The 12,022-nt window shown below is 46.2% G+C and overlaps 1 protein-coding gene across 1 annotated transcript in view; it reads right to left on the bottom strand.

Moving 5' to 3' along the window:
* The window catches only part of LOC125765217 (dynein axonemal heavy chain 10), a 50,712-nt gene that overhangs the window by 4,425 nt on the left and 34,265 nt on the right, over positions 1 to 12,022 (bottom strand). The window contains 17 exon segments of the mRNA XM_049430126.1: positions 58 to 162; positions 516 to 868; positions 1,586 to 1,717; positions 1,801 to 1,972; positions 2,063 to 2,224; positions 3,046 to 3,657; positions 3,739 to 3,810; positions 3,884 to 5,638; positions 5,716 to 6,095; positions 6,311 to 6,484; positions 7,638 to 7,797; positions 7,906 to 8,110; positions 8,358 to 8,500; positions 8,613 to 8,817; positions 8,902 to 9,682; positions 10,293 to 11,529; positions 11,647 to 11,757. Of these exon segments, the coding sequence (XP_049286083.1) occupies positions 58 to 162; positions 516 to 868; positions 1,586 to 1,717; positions 1,801 to 1,972; positions 2,063 to 2,224; positions 3,046 to 3,657; positions 3,739 to 3,810; positions 3,884 to 5,638; positions 5,716 to 6,095; positions 6,311 to 6,484; positions 7,638 to 7,797; positions 7,906 to 8,110; positions 8,358 to 8,500; positions 8,613 to 8,817; positions 8,902 to 9,682; positions 10,293 to 11,529; positions 11,647 to 11,757 (6,759 nt within the window).

Genomic DNA, 12,022 nt, shown 5'->3' with positions numbered 1-12,022 from the left:
AAGCGCCAAACCCAGGGGAATGGGAAATGTAATTTATATGCTGTTTGTTTAATTTACCTGAACTAACGCGGTTAAATAACTTTCCGGTATATGCAGTCCGGACAGCCACATCACCAGTGGTTCACCAGACACTGACCAATATTTATACTGCTGTGATCTTCGCTGCTCACATTAAAACATCGGCCACACACACGCACAGGTTGATTGTAGTTGGCCAGTTTGTCCGCCCAGCACAGCACATCATTAGCATCGTTGGGTGGGAGAAAAAAGGGAGGGAAGAAAAAGAATTTTGCGGATAATTAAAACGAGCAATTTGACACGTGACGGAAAAGTTTGGAGTTTTTTAATTAGCAGCCAAACACATAACACCCCGTTAATCCCGAAGCCCCATTGTTGGTGGTTGTGTGCGTCAATTTTTATACTACGCAGTAGCATATCCTTCGGTGAATGATTCCCCCCCCCTTCTCGATCGATGGCAATAAAATGGGGGATGGTTTTTGAAAGGTATAGCTTACCAGCAAATGTTCGATCCAGTCACCGAGCTGTTTGCAGGTGGCCGGTGCAAGTTTACGCCAGTCATCCGGCAGCTGCCCGTTGAATAATGCATGAGCAACATTGTCGAGCACCGCATCCATGCCAATCTCGCCGGCGAGCGCTTTCCGCAGCTGGTTCAGCGTGTGTTCCATCCGCTGGATCAGCCGATTGTAGCGTTCCAGCTCCTGGAGCAGCACCACGCAGATGGGCGTTATGTTGACCTGGTACGCCTTTTTCACGCGCCATATATCGAACGCTTTCGGCAGCTTTTGCAGTATGTCCACGGCCGCCCTGTCGATAAACTCATCCCGGCTGATGCCGCCCGTATCCGCACCTGATGACGAAGCGATTACATATATATGTATAAACACCCATACCGGAACCCGGGACATTGTGCGGGAAGGCATAGTTTTATGCCATATTGTCATTGGTGAGGCGTAAAATTTCAAACATGACGCTTCGACCGTGACTTGGCCAAAAAGTGCTCGACAGCGCTTGTCGACAAGTGTGATTGATGACCTAGGTGGGCTACGACGTGTGTGTGTGTGTGTGCGCGAAAAGCGAAGGTTTGCAGTGCAAAAAGGTGTTTAACGCTCACGGGCTGTGTTTATGTGTGCATGTTCATCAATCAACAAAACCTATGCTTATTTGCAATCAGCCTAGGTTTAGAAAGCTTTCGCTCTATTTACCGTGCCTAACGCTGTATAAATCAATCGGTAGCGATAAATTTATTTCTCACCGTCATAGAATTTAATTTCCACAACTACCATACGTACCATTTTCATCCGCAACTGGCTGTGGAGTCATATTACCCACGCAAACTATCCCGGGAGTATGATAATTGGAAATGATTTTAAATTTGTTATTTAAAAAAAAATTGCTACTACTAAATGAATTACGTTTTTGGAAAGCTAATAAACCGCAACACTTCACTGTTAATAATCTCGTATTCTCTGTAAAAGGCACTTTACCCATATTATCCTCCCTCCTCTTTTTTTCCTGCTGCAACACGTGTACGTGAAGCTCCTCCATCTTTGCACCCCGTACTTACCGGTTTGTGGTTGCAAATCAATCAGATGCGCCCAGGTTTCACGTACCGCCATCGTATAGTAACCGATCTCCGCGTTCGAATGCAAACCAAACACTTCCGGCGTGTTGTTGAGTGGCAGCTTATCGATGGAGGCTGAAATTATAAACCAACCAGTGCACGCGCGCACCAACAATGAATCGCTCGAGAATACTTTCGACGGCGAAGTGCACTCTTACCGATAAATTCATCTCGATTCGGTGCCGCCACCGGTGCGTACGTAAATGATTCGTCCGTGTAGAAATTGAACGGTTGAAACGTATCGAACAGGAAGTCACCCATGTACTCATCCATGTACGTTTTCACAACACGCCGATCGAAGTCATCTATTACCCGTCCACCGTACATCACCTGATGGTGGTGGATAACCAGAGTAAACGAAAGGTGATATTAAATATTTCAAATTAAATGTACGTCGACATACGTGAAGTGTAATCGTACCTCTCCAATTAAATATTTCAAACTATTCCACGGCAGACGACTATCGCGTGAATCCACTGCTTTCGTTAAGTAGGTATCGAGTATCTGCAGACATACGTTAAAATCTGACTCATTGAAGTCGTAACAGATGTTCCAACCCAATTTGCCATATTTTCTGCGCTCCTGTTGGAATGAAACAAACGGCAAAAATGGTTACAAAGAGCTCGAATAGAACGAACGAACGAAGATGAAGCTAATAATTAGAGAAGAACTATCAAACAGTCAGAGCTCGATGTCACATTTGTTTGAATACTATCCACACTATGGATATGGCAAAAGAACATACTCCACATACATACAAAAAAAGAAAATCCAACCCCCTGCGGATACTTTCCGATGTGAGTGCATTTGCGTAATGATAAGGATTGTTGATGGGAAGTATCCTAGACATCATCCGGTGATCATATGCATCATAACTTCAAAAGATTTGCATGCATTTACTTCTTCACCGTGTGTTTTTTTTGTTGAGGTTATGCTCGCTAAACACCAGAGTCATTTGCATGAATATCACACAAGTGAATGTTGGAAGTTCTGCAGAAGTAAAGTGAAGAAAAGTGCACGATTGCAATTTTTCCACCCTCTCGGTCGTGAAGCGCGATGGTTTACATTCGCACGTAAAATCATCCACCCAAAACCCCCCGCCGGGGGCCTGGCGTTATCTGATTTAGTGGATTTGCGAAGATGAAAGAAGGTATGGTAGAAAAAATCACGACTCTTATTATTCATGAGGGATTGCAGGCGAAGGCGAAAGATAAAATTTACATCCAACTTTCTTCCATCGCGGAACGGGACAGAACTTATGCCCGGTGCATCCACTGATGTGCATGTACCCGAAGCTGACGTGCAATGAGTGTGCTCCAGATGGTTCATCTAACCTGCGGTGAAATAAATCTATCTGTTGGATAACCTTCCTCCCCTTTTTTTTGGGGTCTAGAATCGCTTACCTGTAGCACGGCATGAAAGAATGCTAGCACGTATGCTAATGGTTTGAAGGCGGCATGGGTACAGGAGTCAAGTGTCTGCTGGCGAAGTTTGAAGAATGTGGCCCGCAGATTCATCTTCAACCCGTTCGGTGGCTCGGTAACGACTTTCAGCGACTTTTGCAAAATGCCAATCGGAAACGTTGGCGTTGCGTCCGTCGTTATCCAGAGCCGAAAGTCCGGGTGTGGTTTTTCGATCGAATCGATGATTTTCTCGAGCGATTTGATGAAACTGATCAGCAGGTGGCCGTTCTGCAGCATCAACCATAAGCCCTGGTCGAGTGCCGTGTAGAGTAGCCGCAGTGCTGCCCCTTCCTGGCCCTGACCGAGCGAAATGTGCTTAAATTTGGTGCCCCCGAAACCGCAGCGGTCGGCAAGCTTCATCAGATCGGAGGTAGGATCGGAACCTGGGCTCAGTATAAACACGACCGGTGTGGACGCGGTCGATTGTTCGTAGATGGAATCGAAGCTCAAAATTGGCGGTGTGATAAACTCTTCACCCATGGTTTGAGCGACATAGTTGTTCAGCATCCGGTATACTCGGTCCACCCGCAGGCATCTCATCAGCAACAGGTGCTGCAATCAGGGAAAACCACCAATATGTTGAAATGAAAGATATCTTTAACACTAAATTGCAAACACTCGTTCCAAACCTACATCGTATGGTGTCATTCGGGTTTCAAAATTGCCAGGATATTCATACCCAGCGATATCGTCCATATCATACCACTGTGTGGAAAGTACGAAAAAGAATTATTTTAACCAAAGTTGTACAAATGCTATGTCGTATGCACTTTCTTACACTGCTCCACTCGTAGATGTTGCGCTCGATGTGACCAGGTAAATCGCCAAACTTTTCCGGAAACATGTCACCCAGCATTACGATATCCTGCCAGCCCTTCTCACTGATCCACGTCACCGGACAGGGACGATCGGTTTTCTCTAGCGATACCTTACCCTTGATGAAGAAATCAATCTCCGTCTGTGACAAACTGCCCCTGTTCTGTTCCAGCTTGATCGTGATCTGGAAGGAGTAGAGGAGTTTGTGCTTCTCGAAGATACCGATACATCCATAATCGTACACGTTGCGTGTCAGCGTGTTGATGATGTTATCCAATCGCTTCGTGAGAACGTTATCAGGGACGGCCTTGCGTAGGGAATAGCTAAATACCTCCAGGTAGGAGTTTAGAGAATATTGATACATCGCATTAACGGCGGCCATATCCGAAAGTACGAAATACAAGATGGCACCACGTTGCGCTGCAAGTCTGTACCCATTACGGAGTAAATCAATTTCTTTGGAAGTTTGCTCCGCCAGTACAATCTTTTGCGAAACTTCTGCTGCCTTTTCTTTGGTGCTTTCAAGCGTTGTTACGAGCTCCACGTTATCTAACATATTACCAGTGGAAGTCGCCAGCTCACGTAGCAATGAATCCTCAAGATTTTGAAGTAACGCTTTGTTGGCACTCGTTTCGGCAATTAGCATTTCGCGCTGCTCCTCAAGATCTGACCGTTCCGCACGTACAACCACACTCAGGAGTTGATCTTCCAGCCCACTCACCGTGACGGTGTAGTTGATAACTTGCGCTTTTGCGTAGACGGCAGGATCAAAGTTTGGGTTGGCCAGCTTGGTCGTGAGGTACAGTCGGAAATTAGCGTCCACATCCACTTCCTTATCGCCGATTATGACGATCTGCCGGCCCGCCTGAATTCTCACGTTTCGCTCCAAAATGTTATCTATCACCGGATCGATGTAATCATCCACATCCTGAAACAGTACCGGCGTACCGTACTTTATCGCCATCTCGAGTTGCTTCAGGAAGTCCTTATCGTTGAACGAGAGCGTTTTCAAATTGTTAGGCGTTTCGCGCTTTTTTATCCACGACAGGGCTTGCTGCTGCGGATCGATGCAGAGCGGAAACCGCGACGCTCTGGTGGTGAGTATTCCGTTCTGCACTGACAACTCATCCGGCGGTAGACCTTCCGAGGCCCACGTGCTCTGCTCGAGATCGCTCGACAGGTTCCCGTTAACGCGGTACGGCACGGTGAATGGTATTTCCTGGTCTACCACGTTCGCTAGCCAATCATCAAAGAGAATCGCCTTCCGGAACTCCCAAGAAAATGGGCCCATGTACGCGAGAAATGAGGCCGATAACAAGGCATTTCCGATGACTTTGGTACGTTCGATTTGCAACTTGCCCAGATCGATCACCCACCGGTCACGCTCGGAGCTGAGACCGGATATCAGCTTGTCTGCGGCAAGCAGCCGCCGTTCCGCCTGTTCCATCATTTCCTGGAGCATTTGCTTCTCTTTGATGGCGTTCGCGTACTTGCTGTTTAGCTCGGACAGTTCGTTCTCCAGTTTTCCAATTTCGTTCGTCAGCTTGACCAGCAGCCGAATCTGACCATTCAGTTCCGATTCCAAAAATGCTACCCGATCTTTCTTGGGTTTGATCTCTTTAAACACATCACAGTAGCCTAGCACTGCCCGGACGAACTTCAGCAAACCATATCCGGCCTTGGAAATACTTTGCATCTCGTCCAGCTTTTGTGATCTCTGTAGAGGTGGAATGAGTGACACGATTATTAAACACTGTTTTCACACTCGCATCCGTTGACGATCTCAGTGCTTACCTTCATGTTTGCCCGCACCGTTGCCACTTGTTTCTGGGTGATGGAGTCACAGTCCAGCTCCTGCAAACTGCGCAAAAAGTTACCCTCCGACATCATACCTTTGGCCGTTTTCCACGAAATTTCCTTGTAACCCTTGATGATGGCTACACACTCGCACACGACCTGCACCGGTTCGGGCGGTGTCGCAAAACTGCGAATCTCAGTGATATCCGATTTGTCCAAATCCGACAGTGCCAGCCGGGCTACCTCGAGGGCGGGCAGTGCCGCGGCCAACGCTTCCTCCGCTTCCGCCTTTTCGACGGTGATGATTTTCTTCTGTTGCTCCACCTCGACCGACTTTTCGGACGCTTCGACTTTTTTCACGTTCGCCTTTTCGGTCGCTAAGGAAAAGGAGACAGGGTAGGGATGGTTTTTTTTCTATCAAATAGTACATCCAAGCGATAAAATATCACCGATTCCCAAACGGTTCGGGAATGTGTTCCAATTTCCACGAAAACATTCACAAACACACACACACACATTCAGTGACAAATAAACGAAACTCGTTTTGCCCAACAGCCCAAGGGAGAAATGGCGGTATTCACTTCTTACTTACATGTCTCAATTCCCGCCAGCATCGATTCACAACGGTCCGCCGCTTCGATGACATTTTTCCGCTGCTCCTCGACGATGATACTCAATTGATCGATCTGAAGTGAGGCTTCATTAATTTTCTCGATTCCATCCGATAGTCGAGAGCACTGTTGCATGATGAAATTATCTTTCTCCTCTGGCGAAGCGTGACAAATTGAAAATGAAAGATGAACATTTATTTTGCTAGAGCTAGGTTTTTCTTTTTTTTGCTCGTCGTGTCGTTGTCGCGTCCTCCCTGTCTTGCTGCCGTTTGGCAACGTTTTCCCAGGGCCACTGTATATTTATCTTTATTTTCTTCTCGCACCTTCACGATTCGATTCGGGCGACGCTGGATGTTATGTTGCCGATAGCCTTGCCCTTTCTCGCTGTAATCGTATCTGGCTGAAACACGCTCCGTTTTGCTCGACGGGATGATGCGCTTGGTATGTATTGGCGTAACCTTCTTAACCGACCGAGGCTTTACCGATAGGCCGTAGTAGCAGCTATTTTCCACCCGTTCCCCATATCCCACACTCCGGACAGTGACATCCGGTACGGAAAGAACCCATCAGAGGATGAAAAATAAAAACGCTAGCACAACGGTAGTAGGTGTTGCGAAACACAGTTCGATGGTCCATGGCATCGAATCAATAGATACGCCGTATTGCGGGCATGGTGGGAAATGAGAAAATTTGGATGCGAGGCACCGAGGCACATATTAGTGCTTCTGCTTGATGTGACTAAGCTCTTTCCAGCCGTACACTTCTGGTGGTGCGGCTAAACCGGAAGCAGGCTTTCTGCCAGAGTGCTTCTGTGCTGTTCGAAACAAGGGGAATGATCGATTATTCCGGATAATACTGTGCTAATTAATTATGGACCACGCAGAACACGCTCACTGCGATACGGTGGAGTGGGTGCAGGCTAAATCTAGAATCTTTCCTATTTTTCTCTTCCCTGCCTCTAACGCATAAGGAACGATAGCTACACGAAATAAAATCGTAGACGGTTGACTGAGCGATGAGACATATGATAGACAGCGTTACGGGTACGTAACGGTGCTGCTGACAGCAATCGTGCCAGTTTGCCATAGCAACAAATTGATATGGGTATTTTCATCAAATTTACTCATTTTGCTATACGTTGCATATAAACACAAAAAAGGAATAGTATGAGGTCGTCAGTAGCGCACTACAGTTTGGGAAACCAATTTGTCCCCCAGTGCTTGCTGTCAATTGTCAGTCTTTGTAACGCCATCAATAGTGTTGTCTACCAATCAGATACGCGTATCTGCTAGATGTGCTTCAACTTACCGATCAGTTTCAAGTACGTATTGATGAAATCAAGATAGTGCTTCGGTGTGACAAAGTTCTTTCTTCGTAATTTCATCAGATATTGCACGTTATATCCCTTAAGCGACTGGTGAACGTGTACGATGTGTCCAATGATTGGGTCTCGGTAGTTTTCTGGAATCTGTCACGCGAAAGAACCGAAGAGACATTAATCAGAAGATTGAATTATCATAGTTCTGCGAATATTTGATTAGTTGTGTATAAGCAGCGCTTTTACCAGCTTCCTTACCTTCGGATGGTCAGCGAGAAACACCTTCGCCACGGCAAACAATGCTTGCTGGGGCCATGGAAACACCCAATCAATCGTGGTACTGCCCACCAGTCCGGGGAAATTACGGCACCGGTTACGTAGTGCGTCACCCTCGGGCGACATACAGAGCACCACGTGCAGATTTCGTATGGCACGATCGAGGAAATACGACCAAACACCATCCCTGCCGGAAGTGGGAACGAAAACAAAAAAAAAACAAAACGTTGGAAAGCGTTCCAGTACCAGAATGAAAGATGCGATAAATGGATTTAAAATGGCGTGCCGGAAAAGCATCAGGAAATCAGTGCAAACACAACAGTATGCCCCCGTACCCCGCGTTAGCTACAGGCTGCTTTTTAGCACGAAGCCAATAAACCACGTGCCAGCAGCTGTGAAAAGTTCGGGCAACGTAATAAATACCATCAACCTACTTGCTGGGCGCGTAGCCATTTTCCTGCGCTGCACCGCGGCACTGACCAATTATCTGATCCTTTTCGTCGTCGGTAAACATTGCTGGCACCATTCCAGTGGTTAAAATATTATTTATGAACTCGAGAAATCCTTCTTCCGCAATCTTTGTTCCGGACAGGGAAAATGAATTAAAGCAACAACAAAACAAACGAAAGAAGAAACAAACAAACATTGAAATTGAAAAGCGTCAGATTCACTCACAGCTAGCAACTTACTTGTGCCGCCTTAAAGATGAAGCATGTTTTGGTATTTTTTACTCCAACTTGCAAGAATAGGGTTTTCAAATCCTCACGAAACGACACCTCGTTGTATCCACGGCTAAGCACTATTTCGAAAACCTCACAACCGGCCGCAAATGCTGCCAGCCGCGTAATGCTCTGCTTGCCCGATCCACCGATGCCAACGAGCATTACGTGCCCTCTGTGGAGTATATGAACGCATTTGCTTGTTTACCAAGTGCTGCAACTAATTTCACCAGCACCCATTCCCATCCCCGATGCTTACCGATGCATTCGCAACGTACGGTGAACGCGCGTCAAGTGCTCGAGGCAATCCTCAAACAGCACCAGATTCATTTTACCGCGCTGCTCATTGTACTCCATTAGTATTTCCTGAAACAGGAAGTATATGGCTTCGTAATCGAGCAAATCCTCGTAGTATCGTTCTTCCGCCGGATTGACAGCGTTGCGGTAATCGCCAAACAGGAGCGGATCTCGCAACGCGTACTGTGCACTAGACAGCTCCACCAGTGCACTTTTAATTCTGGATTCTAACCGTCCCTGCTGGACCGGTTCCACCTGCACCGTATGCCGGAAGCTTCGCGGAATCGGAAAATGTTCCATTATTTGATCGCTTATTTGCTGCTCCATAAACTGTTGATCCTGCTCGTTTATCAAACGATCACAAATCACGCGCGAAAACTCATTACGCCACACCCGGACGAGATGGCGCGTTTCCTTGACGAAGCTCGGATGTATTTGTAGCATGCCGGCAAAGATGCGGGACAAATCTTTCATGTTAAATATGTAATGGAATTTCGAAGGCGTCGGAGGCAACTTTGTAACGAGTGTTTTAAACAGTGCCAGCGTCATCTCGATCAGTTTGTGTGCATTGGTACCGAGCTCAGGTGCGAACGGTTGCAGGTGGCCCTTCAGGATCGATATGTAAATGTGATGCAGTGTTTCATCGTTGGGGAAAATAATGTTGATCGCTGAAAACATGGAAATGAAGCGAGAATCCACCTCATTGCGACCACCTCCAGCACGACCCATGGCGGCGATGAATGCTGTAAACATGGAGGAATATTTCAATGCATTTGATTTGTTTGCCTATCGAGTGGGCTTTGCAAAGCGAAATAGAGGTGACAGTAGAATAAAATTGAATAGTTGTACAGGACAGGAACAGGATTCATTAAGACGTGAACGAAACTGAGGCATAGGGACATTGTTGTCAACTATGTATTATGAGGTTTTGAAGGCGGAAAGATTCGTTCGATTCTTATTGCGTATGACGTGATGGAATATACAAGGAAAGTATGTCGCGAAAACGACGAGAAAGGGCATAGAGAGATAGGGTTGATAGAATAGAAGGGATATCCAGATCATTGGAAAGAAAAGTTACAGTAAGAATTATCTAGAGTGGGAATGACGAACTTCTATAGAGTCTAACCCCAGAAGGCAAGGTAGTCCAAGGTATACTCTTGGATCGTACCCAGCAGCAGTATAAAACCATCAGACAGAGATCTCTGAGTTCAGGCGATAGCCTAACAATCAGACCCATAGATTTGTTCGTCTTTCATCACATGATCTACTGGAAGAGAGTCTCATCCAACAACACTCTCAAGACTTTGAAAGAAATTACTCGAAGCAACCCCGGAATCCAACACCGATACTTACACATATCTTTGAATTTCTTCCAACTTAAATCTTTGGTACGGTCGAACATTCCCTCCTTTTCCAGCAGCAGTTTGAGCAGAGCAATTGGTTGCTGTGTACCGTAGTTGTCCACCTGTGGCATATTCATATCGTCGATGAATGTGACCAGTTTCTTCCCTACCGGTGGTCCAAAAATATCCTTCGTACGTTTTTCCACCGCAGCTTCAATCGTCTTCTGCACGTCCATTGAAGATGTTCGCGAGGAAAAGTTGATATTCAGCACGACGAAGGAGTCCCGATTTAGATGTCTCAAGAAATGGGATATTACGGCCGTTTTCGATGTTCCAGGATCTCCCACTAAAACGACTGGACGACGAACCTGCAGTGTAAAGGGGCACCAATGAAGAAGATATGGCAATCTGTTATCATAATTTGAGTTCAAACAACATTTCACCTTATTCATCAGATCCAGAATTTTCTCTATCTTCATAGTATCCATCGTAGGCACTAGAATGTCACTGAAATTCAATGTCGCATCATGCTCATAGCTTGGGATTACCCATTCCCACGCAATCCACTGCTTCCGTTCAATGTCAAAGAAATAATCAAACAATGTGGGTTTTGATGTGGGCAATTGTCCGGTAGCGGCCGGATTATCGCGCGTATCTTCCGTCGCAATCATTTCAAGGTTTCGCTTCACAAAACCATCGAAACGAATGCGCGACTCCTCAAGCAGGGCAGCACCGAGCGAAAGATAAAGGCACTGTATGAAACCACACTCGGCCACATCTTCCTCGTGCAGGCAGGCGGTTGTTTTCATGGGTAAAAGTGCATCATAAAATTGGCACAGTTGCACCACCATGTTCAGATTGGTTTGGTGAATGACCAGCTCCAGTGGATCTTCCTGATTATTTCCATCGACACCCTCCAGTATATAATCGATCGCAATAGGTACGATGGCGGTGAACGTTTTTTCCAACATCTCCTGCTCCTCAAGGTAGCGCGTTTTTAGCCACCGCTCCCAGTAGCACAGATAGCCAAGGTTTTTCGGATCCAGGTAAACCATACCGGCACGTGAAACTGTCGCGGGCGAAGCGTAAGCTAGATCGCCAACTTCAAACAGAAGCGCACAGTAGCTATTTAGCCGAATGCGCTCCCCGTTCGCTAGCGTCAGCAGTTTGTTGTCATCCATGACGGAGTTCATGTTTTCAATCCACAGTGCATCAACGTCACCGTCGAAGCAGACGTATCGACGTTCCTGTAACGATAAAGGAGTATAGCGCTCATTAGCCATCGGATCATTGAAAGACCCAATGGTAGATGATGGATAAAAGGGATAGAACGCGAAGCAATATAGTACGAGCACGATACTTACATCGCGGTCAGTAGGTTTATTCATCTCTCGGAATATGTTGGAGAACAATCCATCGACCCAGTCGCGGGTACTGGGATCGAGAAATCCATACAGCTCTATCACCGAGCAGGCCTATAGCAAGTAGAAAGGGTTGCAACGAAAAAAAAAAGATATTGAAAATGATGAGCACTATAAGGATAGAGAGTTCTTTCTGATGATTGAAATTTTCTGTGAACCAGGTCGTCCATAAAAGGTATCCATATTCAGTCAATATTTAGAGCATTTGTAGAAATGCAAAAAAAGAATTTGAAACGAATCCATCTCATCCAATCTACTAACTCGTTTTTACAACAAAAAAAAGTGAACGTTGCTATTGCCTATATCATTCGCGATGGCT

This window comes from Anopheles funestus, chromosome 2RL (assembly GCF_943734845.2).
Source record: "Anopheles funestus chromosome 2RL, idAnoFuneDA-416_04, whole genome shotgun sequence".
In the NCBI taxonomy this organism is placed as follows: Eukaryota; Metazoa; Arthropoda; class Insecta; order Diptera; family Culicidae; genus Anopheles; species Anopheles funestus.
The sequence above is the reverse complement of the archived record's forward strand: the minus strand, read 5'-3'. Positions and strand labels throughout refer to the sequence as shown.